The sequence below is a fragment of the Perca flavescens genome, chromosome 3, assembly GCF_004354835.1.
Source record: "Perca flavescens isolate YP-PL-M2 chromosome 3, PFLA_1.0, whole genome shotgun sequence".
Lineage (NCBI taxonomy): Eukaryota > Metazoa > Chordata > Actinopteri > Perciformes > Percidae > Perca > Perca flavescens.
In genome coordinates this window covers 25,835,244-25,862,535 of record NC_041333.1, presented here as the reverse complement: position 1 = coordinate 25,862,535, position 27,292 = coordinate 25,835,244, and the positions used below count along the sequence as shown (strand labels likewise).

The 27,292-nt window shown below is 41.3% G+C and overlaps 2 protein-coding genes across 5 annotated transcripts; one reads left to right on the top strand and one right to left on the bottom strand.

The window, feature by feature from the left end:
* Positions 1 to 3,284: 3,284 nt before the first annotated feature.
* Positions 3,285 to 11,600, top strand: tbrg1 (transforming growth factor beta regulator 1). 4 transcript variants are annotated; one of them, XM_028573218.1, is made up of 15 exons: positions 3,285 to 3,614; positions 3,840 to 3,971; positions 4,487 to 4,544; positions 4,672 to 4,754; positions 4,908 to 4,944; positions 5,328 to 5,390; positions 6,273 to 6,509; positions 6,710 to 6,780; positions 7,027 to 7,268; positions 7,377 to 7,513; positions 9,009 to 9,155; positions 10,316 to 10,413; positions 10,583 to 10,693; positions 10,816 to 10,961; positions 11,169 to 11,600. In XM_028573218.1, exons 2-15 carry the CDS (start codon positions 3,853 to 3,855, stop codon positions 11,183 to 11,185), a joined length of 1,566 nt encoding a protein of 521 aa, XP_028429019.1. In that variant the 5' UTR covers positions 3,285 to 3,614; positions 3,840 to 3,852; the 3' UTR covers positions 11,186 to 11,600. The 4 variants fall into 4 exon arrangements, with proteins under 4 accessions (XP_028429019.1, XP_028429018.1, XP_028429021.1 ...); XM_028573217.1 differs by having other exon boundaries at positions 11,164 to 11,600; XM_028573220.1 differs by having other exon boundaries at positions 10,862 to 10,961; positions 11,169 to 11,255.
* Positions 11,601 to 12,412: 812 nt separating this feature from the next.
* siae (sialic acid acetylesterase) lies at positions 12,413 to 19,604 on the bottom strand. Its single transcript, XM_028574592.1, has 10 exons — positions 19,394 to 19,604; positions 19,150 to 19,311; positions 17,369 to 17,523; positions 16,902 to 17,040; positions 16,437 to 16,602; positions 16,144 to 16,226; positions 15,931 to 16,064; positions 15,566 to 15,720; positions 13,261 to 13,447; positions 12,413 to 13,068 (listed from the first exon to the last, which is right to left on the bottom strand). The coding sequence occupies exons 1-10, from the start codon at positions 19,503 to 19,505 to the stop codon at positions 12,769 to 12,771; spliced, it is 1,593 nt and encodes a 530-aa protein (XP_028430393.1). The 5' UTR covers positions 19,506 to 19,604; the 3' UTR covers positions 12,413 to 12,768.
* Positions 19,605 to 27,292: the final 7,688 nt, after the last annotated feature.

Here is a 27,292-nt window from a genome sequence, read left to right as displayed (position 1 = left end):
TACTCTGTATCTGCTATAGGAAACTGACTAACTTACATGTTATGAATACTTGCATATCAACGGAATCTTTCCACCCACAGGATATCTATATTTCTCAGATGGCCCCAGACAGAGTGAATACTATCTGCCATACAAGAGAGTGATGCGTGTACTGCTCAACTATGGCTGGCTCAACTGTTACTGAGAACTCACAGACACAGCAACTCAAGTGTCTATGTCCAAGATGTGACTGCAGTTAGCATGTCATGCAAAAATTGTTAATGTGAATAATTGTAGCCTATTATATATTTTTATGATGTGGGGAACAGTACACAGTAGTCTCGCTTTCCCAGACCCTCCTCCAAAGTGTGACAGTGTAACTACTGTTTGGCTGTTGACGTATAGAAAATAACAGGATCAAACTAAGGCAAAGGTCAGTGAGTGATTATCATTCAATCAATTATGTAAATCATCTTTGACCTGCTGTAAAATGTTTCTGTTTAATTTTCTGTCTGGAAATTGCAAAGGAATGTACTGATGGTGAATGTATTTTCTTAGAGATCTTTACTAATTTCAGTGATGCTAAATTGCACACTTTTGGTTGTAAAATAAGGGATGAAAAGTTGTGCTCTGAACACATCCCAGGGTTGCAAATAAAGAGCTCCCTGTAAGTTCACTGTCCCCTTTGGCCAGAACAGGACCCAACTTGTCTTCATATTTGGATACACTTGGGCAATTAGCAAACAATTTAGGCCATTATTTGTTTTTGATCATGTCTAAACTGGTATGTTGTGAAATACTCCTGTGTTTTGCATGGATGCTGCAATTTTAGAATTAGGACCACAGGCCTTGTTTATTGCAAATGTAGCCACATGAGAGGAGAGCCAATATAAGAGAGCTGAGTCATTACTGTTTTCATGAACACAGATGCATTAAAGATTTTTTAGTCTTAAGATCCTGGTTGAGGCACAAAACAAACCAAGGAAGTGATCATATGCAGAATCAGCAAGAATAGGGAAGCTTTAAAGGGGTTGGTTCACCAAAATACAAACAAAAAATACAAATACAAATATAAAATGTATTTTCTGCCTTACCTCTTATGGCAGGTCTCTTCAACGTTTTTTTAAGCCAAGGACCCTCAACTTAAAGAGAGACCCATCAGGGACCCCCTACTACATACAGAATATTGTGTACATTGAGTTGCATATTAAACTGGGCCTACAATAACATGTAGGGCAACCTAAAGCCTTTACACAGAACATTTTTTTACACAGAATACTAATAAAATAGCCTAATAATTGTTTGCATGATTTTATAAATCATGTTTTAATGTTAAAACATACATGTGGCACAGTGAATCCTTAGGATGAACTGTGTCTGTGGATGGCCTTAGTGGCTACGTTACTATAGGCCAGTATGCCTATCATCAGTGGGGATTCATATAATATGTTAGATTCATGTTATGACTTTTTGAAAAAAACTCTGAGGACCCCCTAGGGGCCCCGGACCCCCTGTTGAAGAGCCCTGTCTTATGGTATCCAGACATGAAGATTGTTTTGGATTCATTTTACAATGTTATCAGTAAACTGCTTCCACGGTACCCAATACAGTGGAGTGAATGGAATTTTATGTCATATCCACAGCCCTATTATAGCAATATCTATTTCCAGACATAATGTGTCATCATGCTCCAGATAAGAAACATTTGGGCAATCACCTCAGTAGAAAGCAGTTCCAATGAAAACTGTTAAGAGGTAGGTCAGTGGATTATAACATTGGTTCTGGAAAATAAAAAAAAAAATTGATGTAATTTAATTTTACAATTCTGTGAGCACAACATGGTAAATTACATCTCCACTGTACGGGGCAGGAGGCATCAATCTTAGAACCATATCTCAAAACCTCAGCAGATAAAATCCACATATCTACATGGCTATATTTACCACAGGTGGTAAGTGAATGGTTTTCTGTAATTTGGGTTAACCATACATCATACATTTTTGGTGGTCTTAATATGAAAAGAAGGATATGAAGTAACTGTTTAAATCAATTTTAAGGGAAAGCTAACCGTTTTATTGCCTGATAACATGCCAGAATGAAAATATGCAATAATTCTACTGTAATTTTGTTTGGAGATGTTGATTTCTCAGTACACAACAAATGAGCTCAGTTTATAGATTCACAGATTCTATATGTAAAGTGTCCTTAGATAACTTCTGTTAAGATTTGACACTCTCAACTAAATTGAATTGTTTGTCCTCATTTCTGACAGTCACCCATTAATTTGAACTTTTAAACTGTTTAGTCCATGGTTTTAGGTGTGTGGCATATTTATGCTCTGTGAGATGTCCCTGTAATCTGTGTTTTGTTCTCTGCATTAAACAACCACACAAACATTTAGGTGTGTACCATATAGCCTACTGGAGGTCATTTCGCAATGAGGAAGGATGACGGAAGATATTATTTGAAAACATTGAAGGTACCAGAAGGAGGAAACACTGAAAATCAAATGTGTTTTGAAATTATCTTGACCATAAAGAGAGTTTTTCAAGGCAAGGCAAGGCAAGGCAGCTTTATTTATATAGCACATTTCAGCAACAGGGCAATTCAAAGTGCTTTACATAAAACATTAAAGAGCAGTTAGAAAACAATTAAAAAACAATAATAAACAAATTAAAAACATTAAAAGACAAGAATAAAATTGATAGTGCAGTATAAGAATAAAAGTTACAGTGCAGTATAAGAAATTAAAGTTAATAAAATAGATTATTTAAAGAAAAGCAACATCAAAAAGATAGGTCTTTAGCTTAGATCACACAGTTGCTGCCTGGAGCAGAACCTGTCAGTGTCCTATCATGTAACTATTGATGTGTATTGTCTATGGAGGTCACATGACCCTACCTACTACAAAAACACCAAAACCTATATGGATAATAATAATAATAATAATAATAATAATAATAATAATAATAATAATAATAATAATAATAATAATAACTACCAACAGTGAGATAACAGTGAGAAAGAGCATCTACTTTTGTAAACTTTGTGTGATTAAAAGCAGAAAACGCCCCACTCTCACTCAAAGTTTCCACGGTGTGTGTGAGGCATACTTTTAAGTCTTTTCTTTTCCAACACCTAGCGTAAAACTTGACATTTTTTTTTCCACAAAAAAGGTTAGACAACCACAGACTTTGAAATAATTTAATCTGAACATCAATTCACAAACAAAAAATCGACTGTATTTTATCACTGTATGTAACGTTCTTTTATTTTTAAAGCTCCAAAACAAACGAAACCGGATATCCGGTAGAAATGCTCCACGGAATAAGGCCCGATGTCAGCCACTGGCTTTAGGCTTTAGTCAGTCTCATAGATATATCTATGGTCAGTCTATCTATGTGCATATTTTTTTTCTCGCGTTTTGAACCACATTACTGATATGTTTTTCTGTAAACAGCTCCATAGTGTAGTTTTATTACGACAGAGGGTGCTGTTAAAAGACTAACCTTAGTGTTTAGCCACTCTGTAAGTAAACAACGCGATGAAGACGACTGGAGGTTCCGGTTGACACACGGGGACAAACAAACCGAAGCACGAACTGAAAGAAGTGGGTTTGCTGCAGTTTCACTGAGGTGTGTGTGTTTGCTTCTATCAAACCGTTATTTACTCTTGTCTATGATGGCATTGGCAGCTGCAAGCAACTCTTAGCTATACTATCACAGAATATTGAGGTTTTGTGTGTGTGTGTGTGTGTGTGTGTGTGTGTGTGTGTGTGTGTGTGTGTGTGTGTGTGTGTGTGTGTGTGTGTGTGTGTGTGTGTGTGTGTGTGTGTGTGTTAATATTCCTTCTGTCTACAGGTCCCCGTCTCCTATGGATTCTCTCAACACTTTTGAATCTGAGATGGAAGCTGATGAACAGGGGAACTACTCTCTGTTTCCTGCTCTGGACAGCATTGCAAGTCTATCTGGGACCGCTGAGACTCTGGAGAGGTTGTTGGAAAAGAATGTGATTTTTAAAACCTGTCATTACGGCGTCATACTTTAGAAATGTCCAGTGTAGACTCGCTGCTTATACTGTGCAAGAATACATTTAGATAGCAGAGTGGGATAGCTACAGAGAGGAGAAGAGCATCCCATCCGTGTAGGTTTGTGCTCATAGGGAATTAAATCATAATACAAATCAGATGCTATGATTTAAAACCAAATGTCCCCTTTCTTAGCAGTGCTTTGCGATTCTGGACTGTCATTTTAGTTTTCTTTTTTCACATTTGATAACTAGCAATCCTATGATGCATGTTGAGTTCAAATTATATACACAGTACCTCCCACGGGTGGGCAATTTGTAGTTGCCCACATGCTAAGTTCAGTGGTGCAGTTTCATAATTTACTAAAATATGGATGAATATGTGCTCTAAAATGATATTACTTCATAAGTAATGATTTTCGATGTGCCAATAAATGAAATAATGTTACACTGGATGAAACTAAACTTTTTCTACTTGTAGCGAACAACCCAGTGAAATTGCAGAGAAGCCAAACCTCACATGGCTCGATGCTGCACAGGTATCTGCCTATGTGTATTTATTCATCATATTTCAGTTTGGTGTTTAATAACATTTACCACAATCAACTGGTGTGAAATTTTTTGGTAAGTGTTTTTTTTTTTTGGGTCCCCTATTCTCTCATGTAGATTGTCTTGGAAGAAGCTGGACGTCCTATGCACATAAAGGAGATTAAACAGAGAATCATCGACAGGGGACTTGTTCAATCCAAGTACAGCAAGCCTCTCAATTTACTACACATGTTATTGCCCATGTTCTCACATGTTAAGCCAAACCATGAATCATTAATTTCTTGAGTAGACCGCAAACTTGTTCCTGGGTCTACATTTAGCTTCTGCTTATGCTGTTGTTCTCTCCTTGGCAGTGCAAAATCAAGTCTGGAGGCTGTCATGTACCGAGAGGTAAGGAGGATGTTTAAGACGCAGTCTGACAGCAACCTCTGCTGTTGAGTATAATAACTTGCACCTCCATTTAACAGTTGTGTCAGTTGATACAGTACCTGCATCATCTGTATTTCTGTTACAATTTTTCCTTTTTCACATTTTTCTTTGTCCATGTTTTTCCATCCTGCTTTTTTGGCCTTATTTTACAACTTTAAAAAGGGGCAGACATTTCTGCGCTGTTATCAGAACAAAGGACACTCTGTGCTCAGATGCAGAAGCCTTGACATACCTGCTGTATCTAATAATGGTGGAATTCATCTACAATGACCCCCCAGCTTTTGGGAATCAAATTTGGCTTTTCCGCCCCCGTGCATTGGCCTCAGTCTCACATTATGTTTCAGACACAAAAAGGCAGCAGGAGATTCAAGAGGATTGAGAACAGAAACGGAGTCTTTGCACTGCTGGTGAGTTAAATGGGACACTAATGCCAATTTCACACAAAACCCAAATATATATTGGGATACTGAAAATGCATTTGACCTTTTATGCCAGACTCTTGGTCATGGAGAAATACTGAGGCGTTGAAGATCTTGGACTTGAACTGTAGTTTGATACACAATCACGGCCTGGTATAATTCATATATCACATATCATATAGACAAAATGTATTTATATTGGAAATAACATGGGTACATACAGGGCTTTTGCAGTGGAGATTTAATGCTATCTGGCAATCTGATAAGCAAGTGTCATGTAGGATATCTTATGTGCTATTTATCTTCTTAGTTAACGTTATACATGAGGGGAAATGTTTGTTCATCTGCATGATCCAGGAGAGAAGAATTTTAAAGTAGAGATGGCTAGAAGTCACTCCTAATTTTGAATTATACCTACAGTACTAATAAGCCCTTAATAATTCTTTAACTACCATAGGACAAATGCTTACACCATAGAAGCTGAGCCCCAAAGGTGAGCTGTGTCAGACCTGTGTTAAATGTTGGTCAGCAGCAGGATCTTGGGGCCATGCTGGACAACTCTGTTGGACTAACCCACACCTGGCAACTGTTTTTCAGTGTAAATCCTCCCATAGGAGCTCTGAGAGTAGAACTAATATCTTTATTTAAGTTTAATTAGTTTTGAAGATCTCGTGCACATTTTGTTTTCAGTAAATTTCATTGTTTGTCATACAGCAGTCTATGTGTAAGCTTCCATCAGTGTTATTTTCGTTAACATTTTTTTCTGTATTTTCATCCCTCACCCTGAAGGCCACACAAGCATTAGCCTCAGGTACTCCTGTTGCACATGAACAGATCTCTATCTTCTTCCTTCTCTCTCTTTCCTCGTAGACTGATGAGGAGAGGCAGCAGGCCCTTCAGGCTTTCACTGCCCAGTCTTTCCTCGGCTCTCCGCAGCAGAACACCATCTCCAATTCTGGCTCAGTTGCCTCGGCGCCCACCTTCCCATCCCCCACCAGCTCCTCAGAGCATAGGACCAAGATGAAGAGAGGTCCACGAAAAAAGCAGAATGAAAAGTACCGACTCAAGTACCTTAGACTGCGCAAAGCTGCCAGCGCCATGATATTTGTGAGTAATATATTGACTCTTGAAAAGCTAGAATGTAACGTTTTCTCTCACATCATGCATCTTTTGGTATGATATTATTAGAATTTTTAAATCGTTTTAAACATTTTTTCTTTTTTTATAGAATTTACAGTAAATTCCTCTCAGGACCAGTTTAGATGCACAGCTCTTTAATTCTTGTTGTTCTACTGTTTTACCCACAGGAGAATGCAGCTCTCTGTGATGAAGTTGCCCACTTAGAAGAGAAGTTTCTGAGAGCAAAGGAGGAGCGGAGGTGAGTGGTCACATTTCAGCTATGCTTATGCTTCCCATAATGTTCTAAAACTGTTGGTGTTCAGCAAAGACCTTCTTATTCGTCTCACTTTATCCAGTTTTTTTCTCTTGTACATGGTGGATGTGCTGTTGTGATTGTAAAAAGTGTGGTTTTGCATAAAAGTGCTATTTTTTTCAAATTTTTCACATCATGTCACCTTTGAAAAGCAAAGCATTAAGTCACATTTGTTTTCATTTTCATTTCCAGGTTTTTACTGAAGTCAATGTTGCAGTACCAGTCTTTGTCAGAGGGGGACATACTGTCAACACCCAGCTCAAGCTCCCACCCACCTGTGCCGCCTGCAGCATTAAGCTCAGGTCCTGCAGGGGCTTTAGACCTGTCTGGGGGGCATAACCTGGCATCAGTGGTGTCAACAGGAGAAGAGGGACTTCTTAAAAAACCCAAGAAGGAAAGGAAAGAGCGAGGCAGGGAAAATGGAAAGGAGGAACGTGAGTGCTGTGGTCAAGTGTTAATGCGTGCATTAATGTGATTTGAATGGTTTACAATCACCTTTCAAGACAGTTGGCTTATTATTTTCTTCTCTTATGTTTCTTCAGTTCCAAAGAAGATGTCTAAGAAGAGAAAGCTAGCAGATGGGTCTCGGAAACTGGTGCAGCCCATCCCTTTGGACTCATCTGGTCGTCCCGTTTTTCCCATCGTACTGGGAGGTCTAACAGTCTACAGCCTGGGAGAGGTCAGTGTCTGGCTAGTCTCGCTTTGCCAGACCCTCCTCCAACGCGAGCTGACGGAGAGTCTGGCTACTCCACATAGCATTCGGGGATGGGAGTAAAAAATGCTCCGGTTTAATGGCATTTCTTTAAACCAATCAGAATCGTCATGCGCGGTGCTAAATTCCGCACAGAGCTGCTGTCTTGCAAGAGAAAACTCAGATCGGACAGAAAGTCTAGCTAGCTGTCTCTGTTTACCCTGCAGAGATCTGAGGAGCAGTCAACAATAGTCCTCATAAATCCACAGAATTTTAAATTCCAACACAAAGAAAGTGGAAAATACATGCATCTGGCGGAATTTCCTGAAGCACCAGAGTAATCCTGGAAGTGGAATGCAAAGGACATAGACTAGTGTCTGGCTCTACTCACATATTTTCTGATTTTGCAACAAAAGCAACACCTATTGCCTCCTCAAAATGTTTGAGAAACAGCACCACATGGTGGCCGATCGTAAGGACTCAGTGCAACATGTGGAGCTACTGAGCCGAGTTTCGTGTTAAAGCAACACTAGAGAACTTTTCCTGCTTCGGTCCCCCTACAGGTTGGAAGCAGAATTGTCCATTACATTACATTGTCCAGTTCATTCAAACTACAGATCCGCTACCCGATCTGGCAAACTTGCATAATGTAATGTAATGGACAATTCCGCTTCCAACCTGTAGGGGGACTGTAGCGGGAAGAGTTACTTAGTGTTGCTTTAATAGGAGTAATTATTGCCAAGATATGCAACACGTCCTGTGAAATAGTTCCACCTAGCGGTGGATTGACATCAAATTTTGTACACAGCCTCAGTAGAGCATGGGGAACAACTATGTCGAGTTTCGTGTTAATCGGAGTAGTTGTTGCCAAGATAGGCATGACTTCCGGTTTTGACAGCAACCTACAGGAAGTTGCTGCTCTATAACTGGGACATTTTTTGTATTATCAAAATTATTTTAATAACTTTTGGTCATAAGGGTTCACCGAGTCTACACACAAATTACCGTGCAGATCAGACTCACAGCCCAGGAAGAGTTCGCAAAAGTAGGTGGAAATGGGTGTGGCCTATATAACAAGATTCAGCTAAATTCAAGGAACGCAGTGATGCAAGAATTTTGAATGTGCAATGTATGGTATGGCAGTTACTGGCCAAAACACTTTAACTTTAATTATAGCGCCATCTGTTGGTGGATGTGTGTCATTTTTAGTGTCTGAGGTACGTGGACCAGTCCACCCCTGAAATTTTCACTTGCATCACTTGTACGGTGTAGGCTGCAGTAACACTTTTATTGACGAAAGTTTTTTATAATAATAAAAACCTGAGCGGTTTCAAATACTGGGATCCACGCTGCTTTGCATGCGCTGATCCGAGCACCCTCGGGCTTGGAGCGCTAAATATTAAGTCTATAACAACCTTTCTGACACGAACACGTGAAATCTGACACGAACCACTCCCAATGCAAACTTTTGCCTGCTCTCCAGATAATCACAGACAGAATGTTGTTCCATGATGAGTGTGCCATCTACCCGGTGGGCTTCTGCAGCACCCGAGTCTTTGCCAGCATGAAAAACCCTGACCAGCAGTGCCTCTACACCTGCCAAATCAAGGATATGGGAGCAGGTCCACAGGTACACACCAGTGTTGGTCATCTTACTTTAAAAAACTAATTAGTTACAGTTACAAATTACTTCTCCCTAAAAGTAACTGAGTTAGTAACTCAGTTACCACATTGTAAAAGTAATTAGCTCAGCAAAGTAACTGTGACGTTATTTTTTATGTTCTATAACGCTATTACGTTCTATGACATCTTTAACTTCAAAGATGTTACTGAAACAAAAAATCGAGTGTTGCTTGTTTTACCAGAGGGGCTCATTGGGAGTGGCTCCGTCTCCTTCGCTGGAGCTCATCCTAGCTGCATTTGGGCTTGGGGTTAGGTTAGCAGCAGCAACAAGTGTCCTGTTACCATGTGTTGATGTGAGGGACTTCATAAGATTGGAGTTGCTTGAGGCAGACGTGGATAAAGTATTTTTTCCTGGGCATAGCGTGTGTCACATAAACATTCTTGCCTTTAATTTCAATGAGCGAGAAGTAGGGCCGGTACTTCCATGTGCAGAACGCTACCTTTGAATTTCCCTGGCTCGTCGCCATAGTCGTTGTCTTGTGTTTACTGTTTAGTGGTAGTCAGAGCGCGCAGTGAGAGTGAGACAGTGTGAGCAGGGCACCGCCCACCCAGCCAATCTTCATCGCATTCGCAACGGTGTCATCATCCCCCCCCCCGCCCCCTGCTCTCTCCAGGCAGCTGGTGTGCAGCCAAAGCCTACCTCCGATACCTCGCTTCATTCAACCAAATTGTAGTAACGCGCCACTTTACATTCTCAGTAACGATAACGCCGTTGCAACGATGGGAAAAGTAATTAATTAGATTACTCCGTTACTGAAAAAATAACGCCGTTAGTAACGCCGTTATACTTAAACGCCGTTACTCCCAACACTGGTACACACACACACACACACACACACACACACACACACACAGAGTTGTTATTGAAGTCAGGTTTGCCAAATGTCCATCATTGTTTTGACCCTTGTTTTTAGATGTAAACAGTATTTAAAGAAAATTGTATTAAAATATGTAATACAAAAAAGGACAAATACATTATTTTCTGTCTTTAGAGCATACTACCTCATTCAATAAGTCATGTTTGGTTGGTTCAGTTTGAAATAGTAAAATATATATATATATATAGTAAAATATGTTATTGACACATGCAATACAATATTTTCACAGTTTGAGATTGTGCCTGAAGAAGATCCTCAGAATGCCATCGTGGCCTCCTCGGCCCTGACGTGCCACTCCAATCTACTGAAGGTCATCGCGTCTGTCAGGTACCAGAGTTCACAACAAAGGCCTGAGTTGTGATTGTGGTTGATTGGTGTTAAATCTAGAAAAAGTCCACCATACATCAAAGACAAATATCTCCAGAAAGCGAAGCAAACTTTATTTTAAAATGTTTTTGATATAATTATGAACTATTTCAACATGTCGGGTTCTTAGTTCCAAGTCTGTGGTGCCCATCGTGCCATCAGGAGCTGACTTCTTTGGCTTCTCACACCCCACCATCCAGAATCTCATCCAGAGTTGTCCTGGAGCACGCAAATGCAGCAAGTAAATTCAATACACAACATGCACTTTTTCAACATTCAGAATATCAGAAAGGAATGAGATTAGTTTTCATGTTTGATGTCTTTTTTTTTTTTTTTTTTTTTTTTTTTTAACTGTGTATTTAGCTACCGATGGATACGTTTTGACGTGTGTCGCCCTGGTGATGGCCAGGTTCCTCACAGCCTATCAGAGGACGATGCCTCAGTCAACTTTGAGGCTTACCAGAGACACCAGGGCTATGATGAGAACATCAAGACGGAGCACATAACAGGTTACTTAAATTTCGGTTTTCTAAATTGCAGATATTTGTACCTTGGCTGTAGATTACCTAATTTTTGGTTATGCCGGTTACATTTACAGGACAAGCAGTAATGCCAAAAATATCACAGTCCTTCTAATTTTGTCATCTCTTGTATTTTCTAATGCGGATAGGATTGCTGAGCATTGACAGGGACTCTTCTGTCTTTCCGCAGGGCAGGATCTGCAGTCCCCTAGCTCCTCTCATCAGCACCACCTGACCTCCCCCACCATGAAGCCCACTACCAAATATTTCAGCTCCTGATTCTGAAAGTGCATGGTCCAACAATCCTTGCAAACTTTCATTCTTATTTACAAAGCCTACAATGCGTTTCACTCTTTTCCTTCCTGGTTCAATAATTCAGTAAACGGAGGCATACAGTTACTTGCATAAGTTAAGCCTATGTTATTTATTGCATGTCGTCTTCTAGCAAGTCCCAGGCAGCTTTACTGGGGATATGTCCTAGCATAGTTGATGCTAATCTACTGGATGTGGCTGGTGAGTTAGCTTTGTGCTTAACTTGACAATAGCAACATAAATCCCCAACACCTCTGTATTGACAATTACATTTGTGTATGTATATAAACATGCTATATTTCACTTGGTACCCTACTTAAAGTTGCAGTCAACATTTTTCCACACAACACACAAACTTAGTCATTGATTTGTCATTTATTTGTGCAAATTATGCCGTTATAAAGCCTCATTTGTGTTGTAAACACAATTTCATTGTCAGTCGAGCAATTGTTAGCAGTGGCTGTACCAGCATATCTTTTCAGACACCTTAAGTGTTTTACAAGAACAACTGATAATCTCCATTTAAAAACAGAAATCAATACCCGCTGGTAGAATGGTCAAACTTTCCAAAAATTACTTAGTTACTTTATTAAGTAGTTACTTAATTAGTCTATTCTGGCGAGACACTCAAGTTTGGCTGTCGGGAAACTGACCACTCTAGTAAAAAGGAGGTTAGATAAATGTTAAAGGTGCCATGGCATGAAAATTTCACTTTGAGGTTTTTTATAACATTAATATGCGTTATCCCAGCCTGCCTATGGTCCCCCAGTGGCTGGAAATGGCGATAGGTGTAAACTGAGTCTTGGGTATCCTGCTCTGCCTTTAAGAATCTCCTCCTTTTATGAGGTCATAAGGAGCAAGGTTACCTCCCTTGCTCCTTAGAATTTGGCCCACCCATATATGAATATGAATATGAATATGAGAGTGAGAGTGAGAGTGAGAGAGAGAGCGCTTTCAAACAAGCAAAGTGGCAGTTGGTCAAGGCCCCACCCTCCACCTTGCCCCCCTCTCGCTCCTCCTCAATAGCTACAGACACAGAAATGGCACAGACTAAGGAAAGCTCATTGTGGGACTGGCTCTAGTGGCTGTAGTTCTGCACCAAGGCTGAATTTTGGGAAAGACTTAAACAGTACAGTATTAGGGGACCACTAAGGCCTATATAAAAGCATCCAAAGAGCACCAAGTCATGGGACCTTTAAGATAAGCTTGCAATCAGTACTTTTTGTGTCGCAAATTGTGAGACCTGTCCCACTTTGAGGCGATGATTGTCTATTCTTAAACCAATCAAAACAAGGAAGAAATCAAAACAAACAATCATCTCAAATGCATTATATGATGATATCTGTAAAAACTATTAGCTAAATTTGTCTCTCTCAGTAACAATCTACGGTCATCACTTTTCCAGTCATCAATTATCTTGTTAAACTTCATTGAACAATCTGGTAAATCTGGCTACATATCTGTCCAATCAGCTCATTTTGAGCTAAAGAAACAAGGCACTTTTTTTCATCACGTTGTCTTCGTACAGTTCCTGGTTTCCTTTGGCTGGATAGCGGTTGATATTAAAAGGAGGCGCAGGTAAAATCCCACTGCTGCTGTAGATTGGACAGGCTTTAAAGTCACAGGGCCAGTCTCTCCATGCATATCGGAGGGCAGCTACTTCATCAGTAAGTGCACACAAATTAGCAGATAACTGGACTGTGGTCGGACCCTGCTGTATGATGGGAGCTGGAACCCAGCGAGATTTAGGCCCACATGGATCGTGAGTCTCTGAGCAACAGATCTTGATAAAAGAAAAAACAAAGAGTAAAATCACTGGAGTTTATTTGCAAGAAACAGTTTGTTCAAGAAATGATCAAATCAAACAACTATATCTGATGGTTATTTGATAGTGATTTTGTGTTTGTGTTGGTAAAGAAGTAGACAGGTGAATATGTGACATAACTCACACTGACTGCACTGCTGCCAGCCTTACCTCAAAGGTGTCCTTAGATGGTGTGACAGAGACTTTCTGGTCGTAAGTAACATTGACATACGTTTTAGTGACCAGGATTTTGTTGGGGAAAGGTCCAAGAAAGGACACGTCCTTCTCATTATAAGCCACTGCCCTTGCTCCCAATGTCAGTCTGTAGGCTACATCCTGTTTGTCTCGAGGATGGATCCTGAAACAAACAAAAAATATCACTTCATCATTTTAACAAACAGCATGGATGAACCAGTTGGTAAGACCAGTTATGCAGGTTGAAAGTCAATACAGCACTCATCACTGGATAAATACAATGGCAAGTCACATCATTTGTAGTCTGGCTCAAGGACAGTTCATTTCCAGGTTAATCGCCGGAACATAACGCCGATCTCTTTGGGAAACAAAAACAAACTTCAAGCTAGCAAGCGACTAGTTTCCAAGAAAATTAATGTACTGTGTTAACCCTAACACTAAATGGAAGCCAGAGCTGACATATTTGAACAGGTGGAATTTGAGCTCTTTGCCCCAATTAAAACCCTGCCGCAGCATTTGTTTGAGAAATATAGTCCAAAAGGTCAAACCTGTTGTTGTTGTTGTTGTTAAAGCACTGACTTTTGGCAACACATCTATCAAATTCAAAGTTAGTCTTACATGGAATTCTGTAAGGATTGTTTATGTAAGAATTATTGATATAATCTATTCAAAGGATTTGCACAGTTCCTGATGTGGCACCATTTGTTAATCAAACATAAGTATTACAGTTTACAATTGCTTACACACTTAAATTAAAACTTTCCCACAGTTAGCAAAACCTTAGACTCAAGGAGCAAAACACTAGCCTAGATTTGCACAACTGTAAGCACATTGTCAGCTTCACACTTTTTGTAAAACATTACACACAGTGATTGCAAAACACTAAACACACTTGTATGCATTTGACACAGAAATTTAACATGAGGTCACTTCCTTGCAATTTCCAAGCAAAGGCTTTCAAATGAACACATGAACCAACTGGTTAAACACAGCCACCAGGTACGCAAACACATGACTGCTAAATTGTAGACACACCAATCAGGTTTAAGCACTATATAAAATGCAGCAGGTAAGTTCACCTGCCTTCAACCAAAATGGAAGGAGGCAGAAGAAGAATGAGAGTGACAGTCCACAGAGGAGGAAAAGGAGGTAGAGGAAGAGGAAGAGTCCCAGCCAGAGGTAGAGGCACACTAGTGGCCCATGTTGTGAACCAGGGATTGATGCTGAGGGAGACTGGACTAAGGGTCAGCCAAATCTTAGTAGATATACAGTGGCATCGGTCATAAGGACATTTTGACAAGGAAACAGGTAAAAGAAAATCTGTCTACAGTTACAGTAATCAGCTGCTCATTGTATGCACCATATCAGCACTTTTGATACCCCTCCCTGTGACATGATGATTGAGGGTCGAGAACGACAAGGAGGAAGGGGGGCCATATTCACGCAAGGGTTTACGATCTCTGGCCCCAGGCTCAGGGACCCCTCATTCAGGCCATGGAGGACGCCTGGGACCAAATCTATGCTGCAGCTGTGCAAGTGTGGATTCGACATTCAAGACTGTTCTTCCCACGTTGTCTTGCCAATGAGTATATTGCCTGTGATGTTAATGAAATTCTCTTGGCCGGATCCAGCTAGGCGAAGAGATAATGTCTAGTATTTTCTGTACTTTTTCAGATCTTTTTTTTTTTTTTTTTTCTGTGATTGTAACCTGTACTGGATAGAATATTTTAGGTTTGTTGTTTGTGGAGCTAACAGTGTTATGCACACTACTGTCGTAGAATGAAAACTGAGACAGGTTTTGTTGTTGATTCTCCATGTTGACTGATTTGGGTATATGGAGAGAAATAAATTATATTTTCCTCAGTCTGCAGCATTGGTCTTGTGTAGTGTTTGGTGAACTTATTGTACATTTTTCTGTGTAATTCATTTACAGTACTCTAATACCTGAGAAGTAGAATTGCTAAAAGTGTTTTAGGTTAGCAACAGCAGTGTGTATCTGGTTAAAACTTAATTAAGTCAAATGAAAGATGTGCGTTTCATATGGTAACAAAATATGTTTTTTATAAATTAGTGTATAGTTTTTGCAAGAGTGTTTCATTTTGCAAAGGTGCAAAGGTGTTGTGCTAATTGTGTGTAGTGTTTTGAAAACACAGGCCCTGTTTTGAAAAGCGTGCTTAAGCAACCCAAAAAAACTGTAACAAATAGCTGTATAAGCACACTGTAATGCTCCTTGGTGTTGTGCAGATTTCATATGGTATGAGTAAATATAAACAATCCTTACGTGCCAAAAGGTGAGAATGCATCTGGTAGATCCAAAGCCACGGCCATGAAGGTTTTCGGCATCCGGGCATTTGGGGCAAAGCCGTAGTCTGCTGTCTGGTGCCAGCGGATGTTTGGAAAGGCGTCACTAGTGGAGCCTTTTTCATTGGTGGACAGCTGCAAGTACAAAGAAATCCTGAATTAGATCTACAATACTGCAAATGATGTTTGAAAAAAAACTTTCTATGGTCATACATTTTCTAATTCTACAAAGTGTTTTCAAAAAGTTCACTCTGAGACCTGCGTTATTTTGACCGTTACATTTTCAAATTGCTTGTTATCTGCACTTTTTTTCTATTGTGCAAATTAAAAACTAATAAAACATACCTGGACAAATCCAAAGGGGAAGTCGTGAGCAGTCTGCCCCCCTGAGCCCTGGTGAAACGCCATCCTCCAGTCATCAATCATAGCAGGGAAAGAACAGCTGTACTTCTCTTGATGATAGACTGTATTAGCCTCACCTGAAAGTGACAAGGCTTATCGATGCATGCTATACATGTGGCTGTACTGAACATCTCATACCTGTGGAGATCGTCTTACCTTGGTACCAGATGGCACCTTTGATGGTCATGTTGAGCAGCGGATGGATCATTGCATTCCACAGGACAGAATTATCTTTGGGACTGAGCGATTTAATGTGAAAAAGTAGCAAGGGTGCAATTAACGCAAGCTGACTTTTCTTCGTCATTACATAGAACTATTGAGAGCAGGAGAAAAAGTACACTTGCGTGAGAACCATGTGTCAACTGGTAAAATTAGATAAGCGTCCTTTATCAGTTACCATACATAGCATGTGGCAGGTTAAATTAATTGTTTTTTCTCTTTATTTTTACCTTTTGTTAGTTTGCTTTAGTCCACACTGCTGCAGTGCTCTTGAAGATGACCAGACTTCGACAGGTGTGCCTCCCCAACAGGACTCCACCAGTCCTATTGGGTACTGCAGCGTCTTATACAAGTAACGTCCAAAAAGCCAGCACACTGCAGAGAACTTTGTCAAATCTGTAAATACACCTGCCTGTTAATCGGACCGTTAACTCGCAGAAGGCAAGTAGGTAGTACTACGCACGCACATAAACATATTTCATCAAATGGGACTACATTATACAGTACTATACTGCCCCTGTGCTGTAACCATAACAAAACGCTAGCTTGGATTTAGGAACATATACAATATAATGCATGTTTCTATTACACAGCATTTAGAACTGGCTCAGTTGCTGTTCACCGTTGCAAACCTAAACCTTTAGCTGCAAACACATCTTTAAACAATTCTGTGAATAAATAAATCCTCGACTTACTTGCTGGCGGCACAGACCAGGGAAGTTCCACTTCAATTAAATCAATCAGCTCAGTTTCACTCATTTTCAAGGATGCCATAAAAGTCCTTACATGGGGAAACTTCGCTGCGAGGTCCAACTCCTCTGAAGCATTGAAAATCTATTGGGAGAATGAATAAATAAAAGAAAGTTCATTAAACAATAAAATATGAATACGGTAAATGCATAAATACATATAAAATTAAAAGTTCTTGAATGCTTCATGTCACTCATGTATTTGTACAACCGTTCAGACTATTACAGCAATTCTGTTGCACCAAACAAGAAATAAAGCCAATTTAATTGACACTTCCTATATTTTGTGTGTAACATACTGTAAGTGAAAGGGTTTGGTTTCTAAATTCAGCCCTACAAAAAGGCTTCTACAGCACATTTATATGACCGCAAATGGGCTCATGAGAAAGACAAGACAGGTCTTACAGGCCTACCTCAGATGTTGGAAACTCCATGTTGCTCTGCCCTCCGCACAGCCAAATATCTCCAAACAGCACATCTGTCAGAGTGGCTGTGCTGCTGTGAATGGCTGCTGTCACATTGTAGGGCCCACCCGCTTTGACAGGGTCAAGAGTGACTCGCCACATACCTGTAAAAACAGTCAATTGGCTCTTCTCATTTCTTTATTGTGCCTCCTTGTTTGCTCTCTCCACCTGCGTGTGACCCGGAAATGGATCTCAGTGCCATCAATTCCTAAAAAAATAAATACATTCGGCTCGTTCGAGATGAACCAGGACTGCGCAGGATCGATCACCATTGATCGCCGCCCAATGCATGCAGGATAGATTTGTGGTTTTTATTTTTATATTTGCATACTTTTACAAGTATCGGATAGATTTGTGTCCGACTTGATCGCGACTTGCTCGGACGTCGTGCACAGTTGGGCTACGATAACCTCACGAGATAAAGGTGGCTGCAGGCTTGAGACACAGGCAGCGCAGTTGCTTTCCACCGACTGCAAGACCAAAGGTGGACCCAAGGCATGCTGGGATACGCCTGGCTCTCAGCTGATTGGTTCAGAATCAACATAACATGATGACATTTTACCATAAACTTTTTATTGCTTTTGATTGGAGGGATTTGAATTGCTATTTGTCTGATTTAAAGGCTTATTATGCACAGAACACATGTTGTGTGGCTGATAGGGATGTTTAGAAGTTTAGAAGACTAAATCCGTTCAGATTACGGATCATCTACAGTCTGTTGTTCATGAACATCAGCAAAAGATCGCAGGTAGAGCATGTTAACAGCTACTCTGTCTGTAAAGTCACAACTGGACACTGTGTACAAGCTGATATATGGGTCTGAAAATATTTTAGTAAATCGAAACCAGACCTAACAGGATGAGAGTGTTTCTGGGACTTCCTGTTTAGACTGAAGGCTGCTGGAAACGGCTGTAACCTGTCTGACTTGATCATGGCCTTATCATTTTAAGATCGTGGATTAGGCACACCTGGGCCTTTGCTGTAAATAGTGGTTCTTATGCATTCTCTCTATCCCTTCTCACAGCTGACATTCACCCTGCATCACATGCTTTTGCACCTTCGACACCTCCACAGCACACATGACACAAATCCATGCACTGCTCACATGGCTGATCCACCCACTCCATTGCTTGTTTTGTGTTAACTTTAATTAAATAAATGTTTGTTTCTAATTAAAAACCTTGTGTGGACCCCCTCCCTTTTTGTGACAGTAACCAAATGAATAAGTGCAGGATGTAACCCATTGACGCTTTTTTTGAGGGTCTAAGGACAGAAGGGTGTACAGACTGTGATTCAACTTGATGACTAAAATGTACCCGACTTGACATTCATTTTACGTCCAGGGCTGTACACAGAGACAACACAAAGAAACATGCATATCCTTTAGACACCTGAGACATTCAAGTCAGCATAAAGAGAGCAATCCTGATTATAGAATTAAAATGGTTACATGTTCTGTGGTCTTCACCAACAACAGGAACAACCAGGAATCATGACACATCTGTAAAAGTGGTTGAGGAATTAATTACGTAACTTCAACTTTATTCATGCCAAACCCTAACTGTCTTAACAGTGGTTACACAACAAAAGCTGTGATTCAAAAATGCAGTCTCTGCCATCTGTCCCTGTCAGGATCACTCAGTTTGACCTATTTAGTAGCCTGTGGTTGTCAGCATAAACTTCTCACTTGACAGAAATTGTGCACTGGAAGCCGTTTGTTGCACACTCACCTTTTGTCACAGTAACTGGTGAGATTTTCTGTTTGATTGGTCCTGACAAGTAGAGGGTCACCAGTGCGCCTTCAGGGCCGTAGCCCCACAGCACAGCTCTCTCTGGAGACTTCTGCAGCACCATGTGATCTCCATAGTAGGAAGCAAAGCGCAGGTCGCCATCTACACACACACAATATAACGTTAACGTTATAATTTATATGATAAATTATGCTGACAAACATTTTGGCAGACGGTTACTCACCACAGTCGTGAATAGAAGCTACAAGTATAAAGACAACACACAGAGTAAATGCCATTACTACAATACAACCCACGTTAACAAAAAGCTGAAAAACTCTGTCAGACAAAATCATTCCAGTTGGTTACATGCTAAGTGAAATACCCAGAACAGACGGAACCTTTTATATACGTCAATGACGGAACACTTTTTTTTTTTAGCTAGCTACAGTTCCTTGTTTTCATCGACTGAGGACCTTCAAAATAAAAGCACGAAAGCTCAAAAATCCTCTTAAAAAGTATTGGTCTAATAATCCGTAGACTGTCTATCTATGGTCTAATCTAATCTAATTCAATTATGTTGTATAACTATCTCCATAGTTGGAACCACGTATGAATGATATTGAATAAAACAATTTGTAATTAAAGCATAGGTTCACATTTTTTCAAGTCAAACAATAGGCATACTCATGCATGCCCATTCACATTTCAAGAGTCACTGTAGTTGTTCTTCTTGTCCATACTAACAATGAAAAGAGCCCTTCTTAAAGCAGATATAATGGAACAGATTGGGGACAAAATCCTATGCAAAAGGACTCATTCCCTACCTGGAGAAGGCACTCCATCGGTTTCCTGCTGAGAACCATGGCCTCCTATTTAGAGGTGCTGATCCTCATCCCAACCGCTTCACACTCGGCTGCGAACCGATCCAGTGAGTGCTGAAGGTCACAGGCCGATGATGCCATCAGGACCACATCATCTGCAAAAAGCAGCGATGAAATCCCCAGCCCACCGAACTGCAACCCCTATCCACCCCGACTACGCCTCAATATCCTGTCCATAAATATTACAAACAGGATTGGTGACAAAGTGCAGCCCTGGTGGAGGCCAACCCTCACCTGAAACGAGTCCGACTTACTGCTGAGAACCCGGACACAGCTCTCGCTTTGGTTGTACAGAGATTGGATTGCCCTGAGAAGGGACCCCCTCACCCCATACTCCCGCAGCACCTCCCACAGTATCTCCCGGGGGACCCGGTCATACGCCTTCTCCAGATCCACAAAACACATGTAGACTGGTTGGGCATGCTCCCAGGCGCCCTCCAGGGCCCTTGCGAGAGTAAAGATCTGGTCCGTTGTTCCACGACCAGGACGGAATCCGCATTGTTCCTCCTCAACCCGAGGTTCGACTATCGACCGAACCCTCCTTTCCAGCACCTTGGAGTAGACTTTACCGGGGAGGCTGAGAAGTGTGATACCCCTGTAATTGGCACACACCCTCTGGTCCCCCTTTTTGAAAAGGGGAACCACCACCCCGGTCTGCCACTCCTTAGGCACCATCCCAGACTTCCACGCAATGTTGAATAGGCGTGTCAACCAAGACAACCCCTCCACACCCAGAGCCTTAAGCATTTCTGGACGGATCTCATCAATCCCTGGGGCTTTGCCACTGTGGAGTTGTTTAACTACCTCAGCAACTTCCACCAGGGAAATTGACGACAATCCCCCATCATCCTCCAGCTCTGCCTCTACCATAGAAGGCATATTAGTCGGATTTAGGAGTTCCTCAAAGTGCTCCTTCCACCGCCCTATTACCTCCTCAGTTGAGGTCAACATCGTCCCATCCTTACTGTACACAGCTTGGATGGTTCCCCGCTTCCCCCTCCTGAGGTGGCGAACGGTTTTCCAGAAGCACCTTGGTGCCGACCGAAAGTTCTTCTCCATGTCTTCTCCGAACTTCTCCCACACCCGCTGCTTTGCCTCTTTCACGGCAGAGGCTGCAGCCCTTCGGGCCCCTCGGTACCTTGCAACTGCCTCCGGAGTCCTCTGGGATACAATATCCCGAAAAGACTCCTTCTTCAGTCGGACAGCTTCCCTGACCACCGGTGTCCACCACGGTGTTCGTGGGTTACCGCCCCTTGAGGCACCTAAGACCCTAAGACCACAGCTCCTAACCGCGGCTTCAGCAATGGAAACTTTGAACATTGTCCACTCGGGTTCAATGCCCCCGCTTCCACAGGGATGCACGAAAAGCTCCGCCGGAGGTGTGAGTTGAAAGTCTGTCGGACAGGGGCCTCCTCCAGACGTTCCCAATTTACCCGCACTACCCGTTTGGGCTTACCAGTTCTGTCCAGAGTCTTCCCCCACCCCCTGACCCAACTCACCACCAGATGGTGATCAGTTGACAGCTCCGCCCCTCTCTTCACCCGAGTGTCCAAAACACACAGCCTCAGATCAGATGAAACGATTATAAAATTGATCATTGACTAGGGGATCCTAGGGCGCTCTGGTACCAAGTACACTTATGAGCATCCCTATGTTCGAACATGGTGTTCGTTATAGACAATCCATGACTAGCACAGAAGTCCAACAACAAACAACCACTCTGGTTTAGATCAGGGAGGCCGTTCCTCCCAATCACGCCTCTCCAGGTGTCTCCATCATTGCCCACGTGTGCGTTGAAGTCCCCCAGCAGAACTATGGAGTCCCCCACTGGAGCCCCATACAGGACTCCACTCAAGGTCTACAAGAAAGCCGAATACTCCGAACTCTTGTTTGGTGCATATGCACAAACAACAGTCAGAGTTTTCCCCCCCACACAACCCGCAGGCGTAGGGAGGCGACCCTCTCGTCCACCGGGGTAAACTCCAACATAGCGGCGCTCAGCCGGGGGCTTGTGAGTATCCCCACTCCCGCCCGGCGCCTCACACCCTGGGCAACTCCGGAGAAGAAAAGAGTTCAACCCCTATCCATGAGTATGGTTCCAGAACCGAGACTGTGTGTAGAGGTAAGCCCCACCAGATCTAACCGGTAGCGCTCCACCTCCCGCACAAGCTCCGGCTCCTTCCCCCACAGAGAGGTGACATTCCACGTCCCCAGAGCCAGCGTCTGCTGCCCGGGTCTGGTCCGTCGAGGCCCCTGACCTTCACTGCCACCCGTGTAGCAGTGCATCCGACCCCAGCGGTTCCTCCCACAGGTGATGGGCCCATGGGATGGAGAAGGAGTTGCCACGTTGCTTCTTCGGGCTGTGCCCGACCGGGCTCCATGGCAAACCCGGCCACCGGGCGCTCGCTGACGAGCCCGCCATCTGGGCCTGGCTTCAGACGGGGGCCCCGGGCTTCCTCCGGGCAGGGTAACTTCACCTCTTCATTGTTGGCTCATAGGGTTTTTTAACCATTCTTTGTCTGGCCCCTCACCTGAGACCACTTTGCCTTGGGAGACCCTACCAGGAGCACACAGCTTCAGACAACACAGCCCTCAGGTTCATAGGGACACACAAACCTCTCCACCACTATAAGGTGATGGTTCCCGGAGAGGAGCCTAATATAAAAATATTTATAATGTAGCTTCATTGACAAATAAATATGTCAAATTATATCTGTAGCAATGTAAATGAGGATTTTTCATTTATTGAATACAAATGTTTTGTTTTTAACACTCTGTTGTGTGTGCTGCAGTTAATTTGATCCACTATATGATGGTTATAATAATTGATGCTTATCATAAAGGCTAGTATAATTATTAATGCTAGTAAAGCTGTTTGATGTTTTAGGTCTGTCCTGTACCAGAATGGTTGCTGTGGCAATGGTTATTAAAGAGTTGACGCCCTTTATTGTAGCCCAGTGTGGGCTTTTTTCTATGTCTTTCTTGTCATTTTTTGAGTGACTCATCTTCTCAAACATAGACAACTTGAGATGCTCTAACACACTCTGGGATGTTTTTGAATAAATAACACTCATTTTGGATACGTTTCCAAATATAGAAACCAGATCACTTCTCAGCCCGCTTCATGCTGTCAGTTATATAATGAATCATAATGAAACTTTGGGAACACCAGCAATAAGATAAACAAAAATAAATGGTCGAGTACATTTTATTTATACAAATCTCCAATGATCTGGCTTATAGCATTCCACCACACTCTCTATGCCCTCAGTTAACTACAGTGAGTACTTGCAAAACGTTATGCTAACATAATTGCATAGTTTCTCAAATCTGCCCCTCATATGCCCAAAGCAGCATGCTACAGTGAGGCGAATCCTGATGAAGGCCAAAGTAATTAACATCTGTAGACTTAAACAACAGCATGAAAAATGAAAAGCAGGTGTAACATTCATTATCTAACAGTTTACCAGCCAGGTGTTTATTTTCTGTAGTGTTTTATGAGTTTGCCTATAATCAAGACAAATGAACAGGGCGTGTTTTGTTGACATGCTATTTAACAGAATACTCAACACTTATACAAAGATAAGTGATGGATAAGGAGAATAAAAAAGCTGTTGGGTGGAGCATACAGTAATGAGAGGACTGTAAAGTGAGGAACATAAATATTCATGGAGTGTTATAGTGAGATGTAGGGTAAATATACATGAGTGAGACATACAATTATTTCCCATTACCCTGCTGCTTTCCATGTGCACCTACCGTGTCAATTACATACGCCTTCAAAAGCCAGGGATAACATGTGAAATTTGAAATAGCACATTTATCTTAATGTGAGCCCAATATTCAGCGTATGTATTTTCAGCCTATGTGCTGTTACAGTTTTTTTTCAATTGCTAAACGACAGTGGGCACAACTGGAGTCACATGTGCACAACTCTAACTACAGTCTGCACAGCAGCAGTTCATGTGGACCAAACTCTAGTTCGTTTTTCATTGCTTGAACACAGTTTTCAAAACTCTACACACTTATCCCATGACTTTAACCACAACGTGCACAACACTGTAGATTTACAGCACTTTGTTCAAATGCTAACACACTGCTGTCAAAACTGTTAACCACACATTCAAAACAGAATAGATTTCAGTCTGGTGCCTATCAAACACTGCTGATTGCAATTTTAGTTGAAAGCCTAAGCGAGTGGCTTATTTTAGACTAGTTAATGAACATATATGGTATTTATATAGAGAAAGCCTTTTTACACTGTACCGTTTGAGAGAAACAGGTAAAAGAGCAAAGATACCAATATGTTTTGATCTTTCTCTGTATAAATACCGTATATGTTCACTAACTAGTCTAAAATAAGACACCTTCTTAGGCTTTCAGCTAAAATTGCAATCAGCAGTGTTTGATAGACACTAGACTGAAATCTATTCTGTTTTGAATGTGTGGTTAACAGTTTTGACAGCAGTGTGTTAGCATTTGAACAAAGTGCTGTAAATCTACAGTGTTGTGCACGTTGTGGTTAAAGTCATGGGATAAGTGTGTAGAGTTTTGAAAACTGTGTTCAAGCAATGAAAAACGAACTAGAGTTTGGTCCACATGAAATGCTGCTGTGCAGACTGTAGTTAGCGTTTTGCACATGTGACTCCAGTTGTGCCCACTGTCGTTTAGCAATCGAAAAAAAATGTAAGAGTTGTGTTGCTTTCGTAGTAATGTTCTCAATGCTTCGGTTAACATTTTAGAGACCCTAATTATACTACCGTTGAAGTGTGGTGATATTTGAGCCTTTTTAGTGGTATAAATAGCGATTTGTTTTTACTTTCCCTGTGCACCAAATACTAGCGTTGTAAGCTAATCAGCGGTCTGCGCTAGCTTCAAGCTACAAACACATTTGATTAGCCTGAAAACATGTCCTAGAGATAGAGCGAGTGGGTATAGATCTGTTATAAAGGTTCGTTTTGCGCCGGAATTGTCCTTAAGATGATTAAAGGCAAGACGGAGGCTCACTGACATACTTTAAAATATATTTCAGCATTTTGTTAATCGCTAAAAATATAAGCTCAAAAATGTTATGATTGCAAAGTTTTCAGGCTAATGTATTGTGTTTATTCCACAAGATTTATGGATAAATTGTTTGATTTATAATTATTAGATTATTTTCGAATTTCACTTACTCTGCTGTGCACGAACATAGCTGTTCCCATTTGAATGGCCAGCATATGAGGCAGCTCACATTATGGCATGACCTATGGCTTTAGCTTCAATTTTTATGAAATTATTCTCTAATGGGTTGCATATTATGTCGTGGATATATCCCTCGAATGCATACTGCAGTCCCTTTTGTCTTGCTCTCAGACATTTCACCTGTTCGCCAAAAATGACTAATTATCTCCTTGGGCATAGCAACAGTAACTATGGAAGGCGGGGCTTAGCAAAGGGTCATTTGCACACACACACACACACACACACACACACACACACACACACACACACACACACACACAAATATCAATATTAAGCACACATTTGAGTCTCTCTGAAATGAAAAAATGTGTCATCCATATCTGTAATTTACTCATCATGTTTCTGTACATGCAGCCCAAGACACCATCAGACTGATGTGACTGTGCATTTCCGTGTGAGTAATGCTTCAATATCACCGCTCCACTTCAGAGTCCAAGGCAGTGCTCAAATTAGATTGCAGAAATTTGGTTGAAAATGGCTGTCCCTCCTCAAGTGATCCGTGGAATGGGCTTTGGTCTGTTCCGTCAGATTTTACAGCTAATTTCATGTGGTGAAATGAGAGATGCAAATATGTTTGTGGTTTCATGCATGAACCAAGATTTATGACTGCTGTCTGGGGCCCTCCTAGGTCTCTTAACACATCAGCTCCCATCCATCATGTGATGAATCCCTTGAATTAGTGCCTCCCTTTAAGTCACTTGGCAGCTATTAGGTGCATAAGAGGAGCCTGAGCATCCTCTCCTGTAGCCTACATTGCATCACTGTTATACACTAACACTCGCTGCCACCTAAATCAGTTTACACATGAAACTGCCTTGCTCCATTCATGCCAAAACAAGATGCTGAAGAATGTTCACGCTACAGTACATTCACTTCCAGTACAGTCAATTCAAGAAATGGAATTCAAGAAATTCTCATGTACAATAATGTAAACAAGTCATTTGAAATTAATGCGATGCAATTATTTTCATTTTGGGAAATATGCTTGTTGGCCTTCTCACATACAGTTAGTTTAGAAGATTGTGTACATATATATGAATCTACCACCAGGAGCTGGTAAGCTTAGCTTAACACAAAGACTGGAAACAGTAAGAAACAGCTAGCCCGGCTCTGTCCAAAGGTAATAAAGTGCATATGCCAGCACCTTTCACATCTCATTAATTACCACGTTATATCTTATTTGTGTAAAGTGCTCATATTATGCTAATTTTTAGGTTCATAATTGTATTTAGAGGTTATATCAAAATAGGTTTACATGGTTTAATAAAAAAAATAACCATGTTTTTGTTGTACTGCACATTGCTGCAGCTCCTCTTTTGTGTGTTAAGCTCTCTGTTTTAGCTACAGAGTGAGGCATCACACTTCTGTTCTATCTTTGTTGGGAGTCGCACATGCGCAGTAGCTAGGTAAGGACTACTATCCAGTCAGAAGCAGAGTATGAGGGCGTGCAACGCTAGCAGCTAGGTGAGCATTATAACGTGTGTTACAAATTGAAGCATGTTCATCACAGAAGTAAAGGCTGGACTACAATAGAGCTGTTTGCAGCAGTTTGTGAACAGTGTTTTCTGTTGGAGATGGTAAGTCCCTTTGGGGTGGACTTTGGGCTTTTTCACTTTGTAAACCTATTACATGCACAAAAAGACATATAACACTATAAAGGAAAGGGACAAAGCCAAAAAGCATAATATGAGCACATACAAAAATGTAAAAATGTCATGGTGGGGTTTTACGGGGTGTTATTTCCTGACCGGCCCAGTAACTTCCTGGAGTCATCATTGTGAGGTTGCCAGGCAACCAGAGGGCACTACTGTATAGTATAGATATTTTCATATACAGGCATTTTACACCAGCAATTAAAACAGTGGGATTTCAGAGCCAAATTAATTAATTAAATTATGGCAGGGGCAAAGTAAATATGCACAATTCGTTTTATACTTTAACCCGCAAATTTGCGCTGGTGACCAATAGCAAACCGTCTTGACCTCTTGACAGTACTGACCTTTAAGGGAACAGGA

Bases quoted from the DNA above. Each gene is read 5' to 3' on its own strand.
- tbrg1 (XM_028573217.1), top strand. From the start codon at position 3,853: ATGGATTCTCTCAACACTTTTGAATCTGAGATGGAAGCTGATGAACAG. The intron at 4,545-4,671 runs GTATCTGCCTAT...TCTCTCATGTAG, and splicing joins CATGGCTCGATGCTGCACAG to ATTGTCTTGGAAGAAGCTGG. The intron at 7,514-9,008 runs GTCAGTGTCTGG...CCTGCTCTCCAG, and splicing joins CAGTCTACAGCCTGGGAGAG to ATAATCACAGACAGAATGTT.
- siae (XM_028574592.1), bottom strand. From the start codon at position 19,505: ATGATTTTGTCTGACAGAGTTTTTCAGCTTTTTGTTAACGTGGGTTGT. The intron at 19,312-19,393 runs GTGAGTAACCGT...GTGTGTGTGTAG, and splicing joins AGCTTCTATTCACGACTGTG to ATGGCGACCTGCGCTTTGCT. The intron at 16,227-16,436 runs GTAAAAATAAAG...TAAATCGCTCAG, and splicing joins CTAAAGCAAACTAACAAAAG to TCCCAAAGATAATTCTGTCC.